The sequence below is a fragment of the Ambystoma mexicanum genome, chromosome 10 (assembly GCF_040938575.1).
Source record: "Ambystoma mexicanum isolate Mex_15411 chromosome 10, UKY_AmexF1_1, whole genome shotgun sequence".
Classification (NCBI taxonomy): Eukaryota; Metazoa; Chordata; class Amphibia; order Caudata; family Ambystomatidae; genus Ambystoma; species Ambystoma mexicanum.
The window spans coordinates 1,407,578,432-1,407,598,172 of NC_090932.1; the positions used below are offsets into that span (position 1 = coordinate 1,407,578,432).

Sequence of the window (19,741 nt, forward strand, 5' to 3'; positions counted from 1 at the left end):
AACGGCATGATTGTATCCGTTATTACCCGCATGTCCATGCCGGTAATTGCATGTCCATGCACCTCTTAATGTGCACTTAACTGCGGCATGCCGGTGTCACTGGCACGGCGCCACGTGTTGATGCTCATACCAGCAAGGGTAAGGCTGGTCACAGCAGGTCCCTGCTGATGCCGGTGACCCCGGCATCGCGGCTCCAAATACTTTGGTCCGGTAAACGATGCTGGTACGGTAATACCGGCATCGATTTTACCGGACCGGCAACCTTGTAATGAGGCCCAATGACACCTACTGTAGCAGTAGTGTGGTTAAATATGAAAGAAACACATGAAAGACCAGTACCTGGCAAATGCAATGTACAGCAATGAAGAAAAGGAAATAAACCAAAGCCAGCCTGTTAACTAAGCATTCAATAAACAAAGTCTTGAAAAGGAAATGAATTACATAAGTAACTAAAAGTAAATGAGCAAGATACTTTACGATCCAAGGTCCTGGGTCCAAAGGGGTCTCTGGAACCGTTGCAAGAACGCGCATACTGCATTCCGTAAAGCTTTAAGTAGTCTTGCTGTATGAATACTGAATCACGTGACCGAAGATGTTTAGGAGGAAAGGACCCTGCAGCGTCATTTAAACATGACTTCCGAAGAGGGAAGCAACTATGACGCATCTCGTCTACCTCTGTTGCAAGTATGATACTCCGACACTGGAGGAGGGTCAATAAAGCGGAATTTGTCTTACCGCTGTGATTGTACTTGCCAAGGAAGGCAGTGCGCACTGGAGTAGTAAGCAGGGAAACTGGATGTGTGGGGTTTCCTAACACACAGCTAGAGGCAACTTTGTTCAGGACATAGTGTGCAGGTGGAAAGCACAACTAGGAGCAACTTACGTTTCCGATAAATTAATGCACAGATGGGAAGTGTGCATATGGGTGCATAGATGGAAGCACAGCTAGGATCAGCTATAGATCAGGACATATGAGTACATGGATGGGGAAGGCAGGCTAGATGCAACAATACCTAGATGCAACAATACCATTTACGAGAAACACAATTGCACAGCGGGTCAAGACCCAACTGCAAATCTTGTAAAGACACTAAGGTGGCAGTATAGATAGACACATTGAGTTACGTCAAAACGTGCTTTTTCGTCACTTAAGGTTACAGGATATAAGTGAGAGTCAAAGCAAAGAGTCAACCCAGCCAGGTAGAAAGATGGCTGAGAGTCTCATGGAGGCAGGACCACACAGTGAGTGGACATACGTTACCAAAGCCCCTCTGGGTTTACCTTGTGTGAGATGGAGGTGCTCCAGCAGCCTCGTGACGTGGCAGTGAGAAAGCATGCAGGTGCTTCACTCTGGCAGGTGGATAGCAGCGGCATGATGAGCCATAAGGAGGTGAGCTGCTAGGCGCGAGGGCAGAATGGCTCTCCCAGGCCCAGACAGGGGAGAACCGGCCCTTGGAAAGGGGCCGGCGATCGCCTGCTTGCTACCCAGGCTTCTAGGGATAGGTGATTATCCAGCTATTCCTGCGACTCAATGAAGGCAGGTCATGGAGAGGTGTTCAGCCAGGCTGGTATCCCAGTGGCCATGTTGGAGAGGCCCTGCGAACAAAGAAGCCCATGCGGCATAGTGGCCTCAAGGGCCTGGTGAATGAGGGCCTATCAATGCTGCTAAATCAAACATAATGTGGACTAGTGAGTTTATAGGACAAATTAATTTTATTCTGGGGCAAGAAAGCTATATTATAACAAAGAAAGTAATTTCCTTGCGTCCCCTTTTCAGATAACCTTAAATGGTCGATATTCCACACTTTTGTCAACTTTTTCTGCTGCATTATTTTCCACTTTCCCCCCCAAAGAAATGCAGTTCGTAAGTTGGGTTAAGATATATAGAAGGAGGGATGGAAGCTGGGAGGAGGTGTGGGCTTGTCCCCTCTCATATTGTGGTACAAAAGGGGTAAACATCGGCAACACAAATTCAGCAAAAGGTTATTTAGCTAAAAATAATTTGGGACATTTCATAGATCTAAATGGTCACACCATATATGCAAGCATGCGCTTATGGTGCAAGCAAAGTCTAAGTTTGCACAACAATATGAATTTAATTGGTCAAGTCAGTGCTCAAAATCTACCATGCCAAATCAGTGGCAATGGAGTGATCGCTAATAAGATCCAGAAAGTGGCAACCAAATTCTGCCATTTACTTGGATGCCACAGTCAAATTAAGCCTACGTTTTACACTCAGCAGTGTTCATGTGTTATTATTGAGGATGCTATTACATGTAATCTTTTACTTTTTTGATTTCAGAATGGACAAACATCAAGGCCACGCTCAAAGAAACCATTATAAGAGATATTTTGGGCAGTGAAGTCTTAAACAGTATATTTTGGGTAAAGTAACTCAAATGGTTGCTTTATCTATAAAAGATGCCATGTTGGTTCAACTAGCCAGTCTCTGCCAAAACTGGATAGGATCCATTTTAAAAATGATGTCCCGGAAAGAGATTCTAGTGTATTCTTTCAAGTGATCAGATATGACCCACATAGTCAAACACATGTAAACAGTTTGCCCACATAACATAATGGTCAAAGAAATGTTAACCTAGACATGTTTCAGAGGCAGTATACTGCAACTGTTTATGCCAATGCGGAAGGAAACCTCACTTTGCAGCACACTGTATGCATTATAACACTGCCATCTAAACAACTATTAATTTGATATTTTTCCTGTCGATTATATTGGCTACCTAGAAAACATGTCCCTCTAACATGCGGAATTCATTCAGAACAAATTTGTTGTGTACACTCCTGCTTGGCCCCTTCGGTCTCAGGATTTTAGGACCTTCCAACCTCCGAGGTTCAGGCTCTTCCGTACGGGAGGCTGTGCATTCTCAGTGGCATCTCCTAAAGCCTGGAACCAACTTCCCTTTTTGGTACGCAGCACTGTTTCCCACATAACATTCCGCCGTGCTCTTAAGTCCTTTCTGTTCTAATTCTGTGAATCTGAGCCTTGTCTCTCGTTAGCGCCAAGTTGGCTTCGGGTGTATGTTGCGCTCAATAAATCATGTTAAGATAAGATCACATAATGTGATGGAGTGGCATCAAATTCTTTATTACAACTTGTCTAACAGAGCATTTGGAAGGCCAATACAATCTAACAAAACCACCCTACTTCTCAGAACAAGATCTAGTTGCTCTTCCACCAAACACTTTAAGCAAAACTATTAGATATATACTTTGATATCTAGGCGGGCAATTGGAAACTAGGGCTTCATCGTGTCTATGGTCTTGCTGTATTTGCGCTGTCCTTTTTTTCAAGTGAACATGGTTTCTTTTGGTCCTTCAAAATGTTTCAAAATACACCCAATAGCAATATGACAGTTTATAGCACAACATTTTTCCCTGCACAGTATATGAAAAGTGTGCCTGGATGAGGACCAAGAGCTCCTAGAATCCTTCAGTGCTCTTATTTTTATTATTTTTAAAGCGTTGGGATCTTTTTCATGTAAATTGGCATATAAACCAAGTATTTATGTTTGTCACCCAATTATGTTTTTTTATTTTGACAAAAAATACATTTTTTGTCCTCAGTGATTATTATCCAGAGCCTGTAAGCCTTAAAACAATTGTGTTTTTTGATATACCATTTTCAGTAAGACTATTTTGTGAGCTGCGAATGTAAGCTAAAACAGCATGTCTATGCAATTCTGTTATTTTCATGCATGATACTGTATTGTTCTCCGAATTCAATTAGCAACAGCTAGACAATGTATTAGCTTAATTGGTCATATTTCACTATATTGGTACTATAATTTCTAGTGCTAGTTAAGGAGTGTTAGACAATATGCCTATATTATCACTGATCATAATGCAGCCACTTTTAACGTCTATTAATATTGTTTCTTTGATTTTATGTTAAAAAAAATTGATTGACCAACCTCTGGTTTTACACTGTGACCCTGTAGATGCCTGCCTTCGCACACTGCGTTGGTGGGAACAGATAAACACAGAAGCAGCAGCAGGTATGCAAGCTGTGTTGGTCTTGCCAAAGAGCAAGCATCAGTGAAAACTAGATAGGGGCCCCCTACCTCTGGGAGATTTAAAGATAGCAAAGCAAAAAATATAGTATCAATCTATAGCAACAGTTCATGCCATTTACAAAACAGTGAGATAAAAAGGCATGTTGAATATTATTCAAAGCAAAGCATCTACTTAAAGTTGTGGGTTTAATGATGTTGATGACTGAGGAGTTATCTCTTTTTGGCATAAATAAAGTGTCCAAGTCGGTTGTAGCCTCACATATTGTTTAACTTTTACAAACATACATCGTTGTTAAAAAAAACAAACAAAAAAAAAGCCATCAGTTTTCCATATGTGGTGCAACAAGAAATGGGAACCAACGTGTGATCCAATAATCGCAAAACAGTGTGTAGCATAAACACAATTTGTTGGAACTCCTATACTAGTATTACATTCAATTTGAATAAGAGGGCCATGTCCATGAAAGAGTCCTTGCAGGCCAAGTGTGTCTCTTGTGTGTATGCTTCCCAATGCGGGCTGCCGGTGCACATTTAAAAGCAGACGGAGAATTTTCTTGCAGAACAAGGGATGCCGGTTTGAACCTCGGCAATACACTGCTATGTCAATTTTTGTCTACCATGCAGCCTTGTGTAGATATATATATATATATATATATAATAATCGTTCACAATATACTAAGAAAGTCAGTTTGATTAAAAGGAACTACAAGTGCTACGAAAAAGTTCAAATTCCAAACTACAAAGTATATATAGTGAAAACATATAATTTTATCTGGACCATTTGTCACACATTAGTTTGCAATTAAACACACACACGCTGAGTACAGTATTACTTTTCTAAGGCTGGAACAATCATAATTACACCTGGCAATGAGTTAAGGGACCGGAAGTAGCTTTATTTCAGTGCCATGTTTTAAGAGGAGCTACAATATGTACTACCGAAGACGCTGGGGTGTAGTTTAATTAAAATATAGGATTGTATAGTTTCATCCAAAACATTGTTTTGAAGTCTTCTAACTACGAACATTGGTAGAAAAGGACAACAAAAGAAAAAAGAAGAAAACCTGGTACAGACTTTCCTTTTTTCAATTTAGAGGCAGATGAATACTTCCTTAAAGAACGTCTTTGGCATACACTTCCAATGTATTGATCATCAGTCTTATTAGAACCAAGCATTACGAGGAGGCACATTGCCGCAGTGATCATTTTTTTCTTGCATAGTTCACAGTATTATTAAATATTGGCAGAAGTCTGGACAGTTTCCTTTCGCATCACCTCCTGGACAGATTCACTCCTCGGCCTTAACGTCTTGACCAGAGCGCCACACTTTAGTATGAACACGCTCATAGAACAGCAGGTATGCATTAGAAGAAAGCACTTCCTGTAAACTAGCCTTCCGAACAGTGTCATCTGAAATCCACAGCCATTGGTTGCTATAGGGAGCCGAGCTTTTCAGAGACGTTGGGGAACGCCTGTAAGTCACAAAATGTCCAGAATGCATGTCTCCATGATGCACAACAACAGCCACCAGACGGTACAGGTACATAGAAGAGCTGTTGAAAAATACATTTAAAAAAAGGCTCTGGTCAGCATAAACAAACTTCATCACAATGTTATTGATTGTCAATGCTTCTACATGTTGTCATAGTGATCACAGTATTTGAACAACTGATCATAAACAGATTCTTAATTTGGTGTGATCTAGCGCGCAACATACTCTTGTTCAATGTAGTCCACACTCATTTCTTTGCTATGTACTTTACAAAACAGACAATGTGTGAAATGTATGCATCCGGCCTGGTTAGGCATGCAGATAGCTCAGGAACTAGGCCAAAAAGCGAAGTTGTAGAGAAGGAGTCTTTATTACAAGTACTGTTTATTGGAGTTATAGGTAGAAGAGACTCCATCATAGGCAACCCACCGGTTTATCCATCTCTCACATCTCCCCAACTGCCACACTTGGAACACACTCACTCAGGCATCTGATATCACGCACAAACATTCTACATTTACTCTGCATTCCACATTCCCTCTGCAGGCAGAATAGGCCAGGATACTACACAAATCTATGAAGTGACTTTATTTCATAAAGTCGATTACCACAAGTCATTTATTAGTAGTAAAAATCACAATCAATGTGTTAACTATAAACATTAGGTAGAACAATCACAACAAACTATTTTAACAATTGGTTTATCAACATTTACTGCTCTACATAACCAATAAATAACAGTTACTTGTTCTCCATGTTCAACAAATTCATAAACACTATCTACGCCTTTACGAGGGATCTTGCAGCACTTAATGTGATACATATTTTTAAACATGGAAAATAAATGTTTCCCTTTGCTAAATCAATTGCTAACAAACATGTCCGAGAAGCAGATTGTGTTATGATTGTGATAGTAAAATAAACGAAGAAAAAGAGGCATGAAGCAAAGATAAAGATTATGGGCCTCATTACACGGATGGCGGAGAACCATGGCGCTATTAGCGCCATGGTTCATGCCGGTAAAATACCGGCACCGCCTTGGCGGAAAGGGGAATTACCGCCCCATTCCAAGGTTGGCGGGGCGGTAACTCCCCCTTCCACCATTGCCCTTCCCCATTCCCATTTTTGCCCCATAGGGCTCAATGGGAATGGGGAAGGCGCTAATTACGGTAGCGCAAATTGCGATACCGTAATTAGCTCCCTGAGTCCCTTTGTGGGTTGGTTTTTAACGCCTGCAAAAAGCAGGCGTTAAATCCCCCAACCCGCAAAGGGACCTCATAGTAAGGCGGTAAGGATTTACCGGTACCGGTATTTTACCGGTACCGGTAAATCCTTACCGCCATCCGTGTAATGAGGCCCAATGTCACTTTAAGGCAGGCCAGCTGCTCCAGAACCTGTCGGTGACAGGCCTTACCTTGCCAGGGCACTGTAGACTGAAGTGCGTGAGATAAGGCCTGTCCCTTCCAGAAGCCACTCCGACTAAGGTGGAGGTGACACACTCTAGTAGAGTGAGCTCCAGGAAGGAAGGAGACTTGAGGAAAAACGCATTCTGTTGAAAAAACCTCCAGCAGGATTTACATGGTAATTCATAGAATTTCGCAGAAAAGTGTTGCAAGCGGCTGGCGCAGAGTGTCCGCGTGCGATTGACTGCGCCAGGCACGTGCGCTAAAACCGATTTCCGCGCACAGCGTATTCATGGATTTTAGGCTCCCAAACCAGCCGTGGCGCAGAGAATCGCAGCGACCCTGCAGCAGCGCCAGTTACGCCCCCAAGAACGCCCTCGCGCAAGGAAAAGCCATCAAAATCGCTAAATCATCGCAAAGAGCTGCGCTAACCCTGGACCAGTTCACCGGGCTGGCAAACAGCAAACGCCAAGCGGGGAACGTGTATTTCAGGGGTGCGCGGGAAGTTCCACACGCGATTGGCCCAGTGCGAGCAAGGGATGTGTATTTCAGGGGTGCGCGGGAAGTTCCACACGCGATCGGGCCTGGGGGAGCGGGCTACGTGTATTACAGGGGTTCGCGTGAAGTTTCTCACGCGATCGGGCCTGGGGGAGCGGGCTACGTGTATTTCAGGGGTTCGCGTGAAGTTTCTCACGCGATCGGGCCTGGGGGAGCGGGCTACGTGTATTTCAGGGGTTCGCGTGAAGTTCCTCACGCGATCGGGCCTGGGGGAGCGGGCTACGTGTATTACAGGGGTTCGCGTGAACTTTCTCACGCGATCGGGCCGGGGGAGCGGGCTACGTGTATTTCAGGGGTTCGCGTGAAGTCTCTCACGTGATTGGCCCCGTGCAAGCAGGGTACGTGTATTCCAGGGGTGCGCGGGAAGTTCCACACGCGATTGGCCCAGTGCGAGCAAGGGATGCGTATTTCAGGGGTGCGCGGGAAGTTCCACACGCGATCGGGCCTGGGGGAGCGGGCTACGTGTATTACAGGGGTTCGCGTGAACTTTCTCACGCGATCGGGCCTGGGGGAGCGGGCTACGTGTATTTCAGGGGTTCGCGTGAAGTTTCTCACGCGATCGGGCCGGGGGAGCGGGCTACGTGTATTTCAGGGGTTCGCGTGAAGTCTCTCACATGATTGGCCCCGTGCAAGCAGGGTACGTGTATTCCAGGGGTGCGCGGGAAGTTCCACACGCGATTGGCCCAGTGCGAGCAAGGGATGTGTATTTCAGGGGTGCGCGGGAAGTTCCACACGCGATCGGGCCTGGGGGAGCGGGCTACGTGTATTACAGGGGTTCGCGTGAACTTTCTCACGCGATCGGGCCTGGGGGAGCGGGCTACGTGTATTTCAGGGGTTCGCGTGAAGTTTCTCACGCGATCGGGCCTGGGGGAGCGGGCTACGTGTATTTCAGGGGTTCGCGTGAAGTTCCTCACGCGATCGGGCCTGGGGGAGCGGGCTACGTGTATTACAGGGGTTTGCGTGAACTTTCTCACGCGATCGGGCCGGGGGAGCGGGCTACGTGTATTTCAGGGGTTCGCGTGAAGTCTCTCACGTGATTGGCCCCGTGCAAGCAGGGTACGTGTATTCCAGGGGTGCGCGGGAAGTTCCACACGCGATTGGCCCAGTGCGAGCAAGGGATGCGTATTTCAGGGGTGCGCGGGAAGTTCCACACGCGATTTCAGCAGGGTATGTGTATTCCAGGGGTGCGCGGGAAGTTCCACACGCGATTTCTGCAGGGTATGTGTATTTCAGGGGTTCTGGGGAGTACACATGAATTGGCCGTGTGGGTCCTCCCAGGTGTATGCTCCACAACCTCCACGGCCCCTGCAGGCAGCCCACACCACGGGGGACTACCCTGCACCCCTGCTCATGTCCCGCAGGCAGCCCATCCACCATGGGCATGCCCCCCAGCCAACCCACATGTCACCTTGCACTACTGATCAACAATGCATGTCTCCCACCACCCCCACCCCCAGCAGTGCAGGGGCAGCCTCCACCAGGCCCCCACTCATGTCTCCCACCACCCCCACCCCCCAGCCACCAGGGGCACCCTCCACCAGGCCCCCACTCATGTCTCCCACCACCCCACCCCCCAGCCACCAGGGGCACCCTCCACCAGACCCCCACTCATGTCTCCCACCACCCCCACCCCCCAGCCACCAGGGGCACCCTCCACCAGGCCCCCACTCATGTCTCCCACCACCCCCACCCCCCAGCCACCAGGGGCATCCTCCACCAGGCCCCCACTAATGTCTCCCACCACCCCCACCCCCAGCCACCATGGGCAGCCCCCACCAGGCCCCCACTCATGTCCCCCTGCACCCCCACCCCCCAGCCACCAGGGGCACCCTCCACCAGGCCCCCACTCATGTCTCCCACCACCCCCACCCCCCAGCCACCAGGGGCACCCTCCACCAGACCCCCACTCATGTCTCCCACCACCCCCACCCCCCAGCAGTGCAGGGGCACCCTCCACCAGGCCCCCACTCATGTCTCCCACCACCCCACCCCCAAGCAGTGCAGGGGCACCCTCCACCAGGCCCCCACACATGTCTCCCACCACCCCACCCCCAATCAGTGCAGGGGCACCCTCCACCAGGCCCCCAATCATGTCTCCCACCACCCCCACCCCCCAGGGTCACCCTCCACCAGGCCCCCACTCATGTCCCCCTGCACCCCCACCCCCCAGCAGTGCAGGGGCACCCTCCACCAGGCCCCCACTCATGTCTCCCACCACCCCCACCCCCCAGCCACCAGGGTCACCCTCCACCAGGCCCCCACCCATGTCCCCCTGCACCCCCACCCCCCAGCAGTGCATGGGCACCCTCCACCAGGCCCCCACTCATGTCTCCCACCACCCCCACCCCCCAGCCACCAGGGGCAGCCTCCACCAGGCCCCCACCCATGTCCCCCTGCACCCCCACCCCCCAGCAGTGCATGGGCACCCTCCACCAGGCCCCCACTCATGTCTCCCACCACCCCCACCCCCCAGCATCCAGGGTCACCCTCCACCAGGCCCCCACTCATGTCCCCCTGCACCCCCACCCCCCAGCAGTGCAGGGGCACCCTCCACCAGGCCCCCACTCATGTCTCCCACCACCCCCACCCCCCAGCCACCAGGGTCACCCTCCACCAGGCCCCCACTCATGTCTCCCACCACCCCCACCCCCCAGCCACCAGGGGCACCCTCCACCAGGCACCCACTCATGTCTCCCATCACCCCCACACCCCAGCAGTGCAGGGTCACCCTCCACCAGGCCCCCACTCATGTCTCCCACCACCCCCACCCCCCAGCATCCAGGGTCACCCTCCACCAGGCCCCCACTCATGTCCCCCTGCACCCCCACCCCCCAGCAGTGCAGGGGCACCCTCCATCAGGCCCCCACTCATGTCTCCCACCACCCCCACCCCCCAGCCACCAGGGGCATCCTCCACCAGGCCCCCAATCATGTCTCCCACCACCCCCCACCGCCCTGCCACCATGGGCAGCCCCCACCAGGTCCTCACAATCCCCAATCATGTGCGTAATGGTCAGCCTCCACAGCCAAAAAGCCCTACCAAGTAACCCATTCACCCACATGGAAATGGAAATCACATGTTACACCCCCAATGTTCATGAAGCTAATGAAGCCGTGTCCGTCACACACAATGGTTGCAATTGAATGGGAAAACACACAACATGACATGCATGAAACCAATGAGATGATACCACACAGTGAAGTATGCAAACAAAATTGTATTGAAAAAAAATAAGAATGCTAAAGAAAGAAAACTAACTACAATGTGAATGAGAAAAAAGTAAGCTGCATGTCCGTATGAAAAAATGAAACTTGAAATCCAAATAGAAAAAAATTTTGTCCAAAGTCAAATGTAAAAAAGATCTCCATGCAATAAAGAACTATGTACAAAAATAACAAGGGTCCATGAGCCCAACTGAACAAAGGAAACCTACTAAAAAATCTACCTAAAAATCAACTATATACAAAAAGTGGAGCAGTGTCCGTCGACTCCAAATCATAATACGAAAGAAAGGAAACCTAAAACTAAAGAACTATATACAAAGGCGGCGGGCAAGTCCAGCGGCTCACTCTGTGGTGTCCCGGGCCAGGGCATCATCGAACTCCTGTTCGATGTCCCGGAGGCGGTCCAGTTCCATGGCCCCGAGGGTCCGCAGGGACGACGCTGTGTCCTCCTCCAACCCCCTGCGGATTGCCTCGAGGCACTCGGCCCGCCTCAGGGCCCTCCGCATGGAGTTCTCCGCCCTGACCATTGTGAGCCGCGCCTCTTCCACCCGCCGCCGCTCCGCACCTATGGCGTGGCCCAACCGCTGCCACACGGAAGACACTCTCTGTCCTGGGTCCCCCTGCCCTCCGGCCGATGCCTGCCCCTCCGATGTCGAAAGCCCCGAGCCTTCATGGCTCCCACCATGTTGCTGCTGCTCTGCCTCTGCCCGTGCACTGCCTCCTGCTGCCTGCACATCCTCCGCCGGCTGGGGTGCACTTGTTGATGTGGCCACCCCTGCTGGACCACCGACTCCCGACTGTGGCAGGGATGCCTCCTCCACCAGCCTGGCCGCACCGTCAGAGGCAGCTCCACAGGGCACCCAGGTGACTGATGGGTGGGAAGATGGCACAGAAGACGACTGGCGCGTAGGGGGTCCAGTTGAGGAGGGGGTCGGAGCAAGCCCCATCAGACGGAGGAATCCGGCCTGGGTGACCTGTCCCAGCAGGCTGACGTGGTCAACGAGCCATTCGAGATGACGTGCAGTCTCTCCATGAAAAAACTGCAGGTCACCTCGCATGGCCCGTTGACGCAACGCCACACCAGCCAGGACAGGCTCAACCCGGACCTGGATAGCCACGTCCGCAGGCAGAGGAAGGCCAGTTGACGTCCGCTCATCCCCTGCCTGGAAACGGGTCTGGACGTAGGCATCCCTGCTGGTGCAAGATGATGCAGGGACAGGATCGGGGACAGGAATGCACACAGGCACCTCCGCGGCGGCCTGTGCTGCCTCCTGTCCCTGGTCCTGGACTGCACCACTAGCACCAGTGGGATCCCCACCTCCAGACCCCGTCTCTGGTGCTTGCACGGCCTCCTCCTCCACCAGACCCCCCACCAACCTGGATGACTCCGTGCCATCTTCCCCTGTTGGGCCCTGTGGGGTCCCAGCTGCCCCTTCTGCTGCCGAGGAGTCCAACTCCAACCTCCGCCTCTTGGACCTCCCCCCGGCAGCTGCGGCCTGGGACGCGGCACCGGACTCCTCACTCCCCGACGAGATGACAACACGGGAGGGAAGCCGGGCCTTGCGTCTCCGGCTGGCGGTCGGATCCCTGCCGCTGTGCTCCACAGCACCTTCTCCGCCCTCTTCATCAGTTGACGCTGCAGACAGGGAGAAACAAAACACAGGCATCAGGGCACTGTACAATGGACACATACACACATGACAGTTGCACATGAGTGGCATTGGCAAACCTCAGACATGTCATCACAATCCCCAACACACATGTCATTGCAACTCGCACACATGAGCCATACCACAGCCATATTGCAACTGCCACCACCATCCATACACATACAACAGCATGAGCAGCCAAAGTTGACCCAGACATCACATGCAACACAGGAAGTGCACCACACATGTACACACACCACCACACTTGCATGCATGTGTACACCTCGGCCAAGTGTCGCACTGTTCAGACGGGCATCCATGTCACATCTGCCAATCAGGCTTACACATACCGCAGTCACATGCATCCATGTTGCATCACTGTTGCACCCTTGTCAAATACACACACATGCACATGTACACAGTGCTCATACATGCAGCCCAATACAACATACATGTGTGACATCACGGACATGTCTACTTACATACACATACATACAAACATGTGTGCACGCACAACTGCATTTGCCATGCAAGCCTACACACACAAGCACCATCCATGTCTCACACATTACAGCCCTCGCATGTGTCAGCCCCACGGCCATGTACACCCCCACCCATACTCGACCCCATACAAACAGATGTGCAACCTGCGCAATACCGAATAATCAACACACGCACTGCTCACAATCAGGATGCATGTACACTCACCGCTCGACTCCAGACGGGTCTGCTTCTCCAGGACCTGGACGTGGAGCGCTGGGGATATGCGTTCCAGGACCCCCATCTGTTCTTCCGACAAGTGGCCCCGGCGCCCCTTGGCATCCGCTGCCTTCAAGAGGCGCCGGGCCTTGTTCAGGGTCCTGGACCTGAAGTCCTCCCAGCGCTTCCTGACATGTTGTAAGTCCCGGACTGCCACCCCCTCCGCGTTGATGGCAGTCACGATGTCAGTCCAGATCCGAGTCCGTCCTTCCTTGTCGGCGCGGGAACTTCCGAAGAGGGCATCATACTGCCCCAGGACTTGCTCCACCAGGACACCAACTTCGGTGGCACTGAAGCTGGTGCCCCTCTGCCTCTCTGGCCGGGGGTTGTCAGTGGTCACAGATGGTGTTTGCCCCGACATGACAACCCCAGAGGCAGGAGTGGGTGGGCAACTGGGTCCTGGGGCTGGGCTGTGGAGCGATGGAATTCCAGTCGGGAGTCTTCGGTACCAGCAGGGGTGGTCACAGCAACAGCACCCCTGGCTGATGTGCAGGCAGCAAATGGCAGTGCACGTGGGCAGCAGGCAGTCAGGCAGCAGCAGATGGTAGGTGGGAGCGTGCTCGGGGCTCTGGGGGGCAGTAGTTCGGCCTTCTGGGCAGGAGCGTGGTCTTCCGTGTGCTTATGCGTGGCCAGCTTGGTACGGAGTGATTTGGCACGTGAAAATCCTGCAAGTCAGCGTGAAAATCGAGGAAAGGCCCTTAGCGCGTAAGCGCGTCAGCACGCATACGCGATTCTATTGGACCAAAGGCCCTCAGCGCGTAAGCGCGTCTGTGACGTGACCCGCACGGGTGTTTCCCACACAGCACGTGATGACAGAGCACACGTGGAAAGACTGCACGTCAGAGTCTCATCGCGTGTGATTGGTGGAAATGGCCCTACACGCAGAAGTGACAAAGCGTGTAATAGGAGGAAATGTCCCTACACGCAGAAGTGACAAAGCGTGTAATTGGAGGAAATGTCCCTACACGCAGAAGTGACAAAGCGTGTAATTGGAGGAAATGTCCGTACACGCAGAAGTGACAAAGCGTGTAATTGGAGGAAATGGCCCTAGCGCGTACACGCCACGTAAGTGACGCTGGACGTGTGGGCCTGTATAAAAGGTACGCGTTGAACACCACTTCCTTGTACGTGCTTTTCGTGGAGAGCGAGTGGGTGAATTCTGTACTTCTTGTCGTTTCACACGCGATTTACTTCACGGCGTTTCAAGTTCGTATTCCCTGTTACCTCTGACAGATTTTTCTCTTCTTTCGCTTTTACTGGTTTACCTGGGCCTGTTCCCTCAAACAGTGTTCCCTTCTACTGTTGTCCTGTCTCCTCAGACAGCGTACAAATCTTCTTTTGGCGGGGGTGTTGCCAACCAAACGTGCTCCTTTTACACGCTCGTTTACCAGGCAGACGGTGAGTCACGCACGTATCTAACATCTGTGCTTGCCCCGTGTGTAGCCTACCCCTTCAGAGGTCATTCTAGGCTGCGTGTGACACGCATACGTTCATTCTTGTGTTTCTGGGTGCCACAGCTTAGTGCAGGTTTTTCTTTCTGCACACGTGGTCTAGGAGGGGTTGCGTGCACGTCATCTCCCTTTTTTGGGCCTCCTGTGCGTTGCGTGACCCGTCATCTTTCCCCAGGGGTTACATTCAGCCTTGCTAGAGCACTAGGGTACAATTACCATCTGGTACCCAACCCCTTTGACCCCCAATTGCCCAGGACAATAGTCTACATCCACTCCCATACGCACATTAACATCAGTGCCATGGCTGGGAGGCGAGGATTCCGTAAGGGTGGCAAAGGTGGAAGAGCCACAAGTGGTGGCCGTGGTGGATCCGGTAGGGGACGTGGTCGTAACTTGCAGGGTGAGCCTGTCCCCCCATGTGTGGAGGACCAGTCACGGACACCCATAATCCCCCCCCCCCTTCCCCCTCCCATTGAGGCTGATGTGGCTGACACCATCCATGCTCAGCCCTTGTTGGACCAGCCCATTGTGGCACCAGACCTGGCTGACTCCATGGCTGACTTCCAGGTCAGCAGGGCTACGACACGTGCGCTGGTGCACGTTGATGCCATCATGCCACGTGGATCTGGGGCAGCAAGGTCATCTGCTGCACCAAGGAGGCAAGGCGGAGAGGCTGCAGGGGCAGCTGCGGCTCCATCCACCCCAGCCCTCACACACCCAGCCAGGACAGTGTCGGTCCTAGTCCATGCTGCTGACATTCCCCCTGACACCATCACACTAGACCCAATGCCTGCACCAACTCCCATGCTGAGTGTGCAATCCCACACTCCTGATACAGAGTCCACCAGGGCTCCTGCCCCTAGTGTCCAGAGCGGCGCAGGACACTCAGGATCACCACCACCTTCCAAGCGGAAGAGGAAGAGTGCTCGTCCGGCACAGGCTGATGCCCCAGACACGGCTACACAGTCCGGCCCGTCCAGGAAGCCCAGCTTCACGGATGACGAACTGAATGCACTTGTCGAGTATGTGTCCGGACATGACAACGAGATGGTCATTGTTGCAGGATCCAAGACCACACCTGCACAACGCCAGGCACACTGGCAGACCGTTGCGGACATCGTAAGTGCCCTTGGAATTGTGAGGCGCACAGCCAATGATTGCTATAAGCGCTGGAATGACCTAAAGCGCAGGGCAAAGAGTAAGCTGGCCTCAAGTCATGCCGCAACTCTAGTGACTGGAGGTGGGTCTCCAGTAGTAGACATGGAACTCACTCCACATGAGTCAGTCGCTGGGACCTACGTCACGGAGGAACAGATCCAAGGCGTGGGAGATCTGGCTGATTACGAGGCATTGTCCGGTGAGTGCACATGCATGTGTGTGTCATCCATGTGCATGGTGTGTGTGTGAGGGCTTCTGTTTGTGTGCCAGGTGAGAGTGTGTGCGCCTGAGTCGTATGGGTCAGCCATGTGCTTCATGCAATCCTTCCTGCGCAGCTGCATTTGGCCATAGCAGTATCCCTTCTGCCAACAGTAGACATCTAGGCCAACTGCACGCCAGTTGCCCTTGAAGTGTCACCTTGCCACAACATATTTGCTTATTTTTCACTGTTCATTCAGTCAGTTTGTTTGCATTCCACCACTTTCACTAGGCATGTCGCTGTCCACTAGTCACATGTCTGACATGGCTATGGTAAAGTGGAGTGACTTTGTTACCTGGATATCATTTGTACACACATGTCCCTGTGCAATTGGACCATTTCAGACTGGCAGCTCCAGGTGAAAAATCTGACCTGTTAGAATTAGAAAAGCAATTACATGCGGGAACTGGACTGAATGAATAGGTGCTGCCCTCCTCTCCATCTTCACTCAATTGCAATGGTACATGCCATCTGTGTGATGGCATGTGTGTTTCACCTGGCAATCACAGGCCAATGTGTGATGCCACTGCCAGGCAGCATGCAGAAAATGTGTTCATCTTCCATCTTGGTGTCATCAGTGTGTGCCTTTTGCCTGCACTTCATACGCAGTGAGGGTGCATGCATGGGAGGGTTTTAGTCATGTGGGACATGTGTCAATCAAGTACTGGTTCTCTTGCTTCTCAGCCCTCATTGTGTGCCATGGTGCTAATGCCTGTTTCCATTTCTTTGTTTTCATGTCTTTGCAGGGGAAGACGCACCTGATACTGCTGGGGTTGTGGAGATGGTGCAGACCCAGGAGGGGTCCGAGGGCCGACCAACCACCAGTGAGGGACGTGGTGTGGTGGTGGGGGAGAACCCACAAGTGCTGCAGGTCGTGCTCTCAAGGGGTGTCTCTGGCTGCACCTCCCCCGAGCTGTACTCAGGTGTTGATTCGGATGAGACTTACGTGCCGTCGCAGCTGAGTGTTCCAGGGAGGGATTCTGTTCTGTCTCACCCACCTGCACCAGGGTCAGGACCCTCCATGGGGATGTCAGTGTTGGCAGCTACGCCTTCGGTGGTTACGGATGCAGGGTCACACTCCGCGACATCTGATCCTGTTCCTGGGCCAGCAGATCAGAGGGGGAATGCAGTCCTGCAGCCTCAGGCAGTGCCGGCACAGCAAGGCGCAGTTCGCCTTGCCCCAGACAGGTGTGGTGCCCGCCGACGTGGTGGCCGTACGCCACCCGGCAATACCGCATGGGAGCAATCCATTTACGGTATGGCAACCCAACAGGCTGCATCATCCGAGATGATGGCTCAGGCCATGGATAGGGTGGCCACTTCCATTGTCCCCCCAGAAAGGCTGATGGAGCGACTAGAGCAGGCAACCGACTCCATCTGCCAGTCACACAGGGAGGACATGTTGGGGTCCAACAGGGACAGGCGGGCGGCACTGGCGACTCTGCAGGAGGCCATCTCCATTGAGTCCCAGGGCCACAGGGAAGCCCTGAGGCAGGAGCTCCTTCACCTCAGGACGACTCTTGTTGAGCTTGAGGCTTCAACACACCAAAGGACAGAACAGCAGCTGGAGCGTCTCACCCGTACGCTCTCAGCTGAGATGCAGGCAACGAGGGCGGAGGTCCGGGCATCCCGTGAGTTGTTGCATGGGGACCTCCGCACACTCATCCTCCAGAACCAGACCTACCACACCCGCATGCTTGCAGCCATGGAGGAGCAGACTAGGGCCTTGCGTGGGCTGCCTCCCATAGTGCAATCACCTCCGGATGCAGCTGCACAGGGTGATAATAGCGACAGCAGTGATGCTCCCACAATAGGGTAGCCGTGTGGGCCATGAGCCCATGGAGGTGTTTTATCTTCCCAGGATCCACGCAGGTGGGTTCTGGTGTGCATCCTGTCCTCGGACCTCCTGGGTGGCCTCCCCAACCCCCCCGGGCCCATCAATGGCCATTTTTGATTGTTTCTTATTTTTATTTTTATTTTGATTTCTTTTATTCCCAATTTTTTTGGGACGATCTGTTGGCTTCGATCTGTTGGCTTCCGTGGTTCCTGTGGGCATACGCTGCATTGTGGCTGGGCACATGCAGGCTTGTAATGTATTTGGTTCAGATGCTTGGGTTTGAGTCACACACACCCCTCCTGCTTCCCGTTTCCATGGGCTTGCAAAGGGTGTGCCCAAGTGACAGTGAATTACACAGTGACGTTGGACTCCCATGAGCTGTGTGGCCAGTCTGTAGTCAATACTGTGTATACATTCATAGTGCATATTTGTGTTGTACACTGCATGTTGCATTGATGTGTAACTCTTCTTCTGTGTCTACCTCCCAATTTGCAGGTCCCTTCCTCATGTCCACACAAGGACCTCTAGTCTGGAGATGGGGACCATGTTGGCAGCAGTGCACCTACAACTCTACATGGCGACAACACTGCACAGTTGGTAGTGGTGGGAGTGCAGGCATTTCCAGGTGGTGAGACTACTAATTTGTAACATTTGTGATGTCATGTTAATGGTACTACGTGCTCAAGTATGTTGTTGGTCCGGCATTGCTGTGAGCATTTCAGGTGTTGCAGGTTTCTAATAGTGCCACTGTACATAGTGAGACTGATGTCATGTTGTGGGGATTACTTTGTTTACCTGCAATTAGCATGACATGGCACGGTGTGTCGTGTGGCGGTGCTGGGGTTGGGTTGGCTGACATGGCACTGTCCTCTTGTTGCATTTTGCAAGTGGGTATTCATTTTAGCTGCTTTCATGTGTAACTTCACAAAACTGCATTGGTGGTGTCTGTGTGGGTAGGGATGCACACATTGTGACACTTCCAGGTGAACAATCTCAGGCTGACATGGTATTCCCGGTTCATTCTCCAGACATTCAGGATCAGTGTCAGGTTGAGTCATCATTGATTGTCAGATGGAATGTGCCAGGGCAGTGTGCACTCCACAGGGGTGTGATTTCTATGTGAAGTAATTAGCCACTAGCTGTGTACGGGCTGCCTCCCCCCGTTCCCTTTCCCCTCCCATGCGCAGCGGCTGTGCATGTGGTTGGGGATGTGGGGCCACCACCATGTCCACGGCCAGGCCCCGGCGTGTTGCAACGTTGTGCAGGACACATGCTGCCACTATGATCCTGCACACTACTGGGGGAGCGTATAACAGCTGCCCGCCAGAACGGTCAAGGGAGCTAAAGCGTGACTTTAGCACTCCGAATGTGCGCTCCACTATGCCCCTGGTTGTAATGTGGGCTGTGTTATATCTTACCTGGGGTGGCGTGGTGGGGTTCCGAATTGGCGTCATCATGTGGGGGCTGAGAGGGTAGGCACTGTCCCCTGTGGAGGTGGTGATTGGTATCATTGGTGGGGTTGTGACCTTGCTCAGTATCCAACATGCATGCATGTGCAGTGGCATACATACTCACCAAGCAGCCATGTATCGCCATGCCGCCCAGCTTCTAGGTCCCGGCTTAGGGTGGACATTCGGTAAATGAAGCTGTCGTGGGTGGAGCCGGGATAGTTGGGATATACTGAGGTGATGATTCCCTTGGCATTACATGCTACCTGCACGTTGATGGAATGCCAGTGCTTGCGGTTCCTATAGATGTGCTCAGATGCCCTGGGGGGACGTAGAGCCACATGGGTGCAGTCGATGGCACCTAGCACTTTGGGGAATCGTGCCACAGCGTAAAAATCCAGGGCGGCAGCATGCCTTTCTGCAGGTGTTCTGGGCAGGTATATGTGCCTGCGGACTGATGGGCGTGCAG

The 19,741-nt window shown here is 52.0% G+C and overlaps 1 protein-coding gene across 4 annotated transcripts in view; it reads right to left on the reverse strand.

The window, feature by feature from the left end:
* Positions 1 to 4,206: 4,206 nt before the first annotated feature.
* USP30 (ubiquitin specific peptidase 30) overlaps positions 4,207 to 19,741 on the reverse strand; it is a 1,160,327-nt gene continuing 1,144,792 nt past the window's right edge. For all 4 annotated transcript variants that reach the window (XM_069619452.1, XM_069619450.1, XM_069619451.1 and 1 more), the window contains one exon: positions 4,207 to 5,587. In XM_069619452.1, coding sequence (XP_069475553.1) covers positions 5,323 to 5,587 — 265 coding nt within the window. In that variant the 3' untranslated portion in view covers positions 4,207 to 5,322. The remainder of the gene's footprint in view (positions 5,588 to 19,741) is intronic.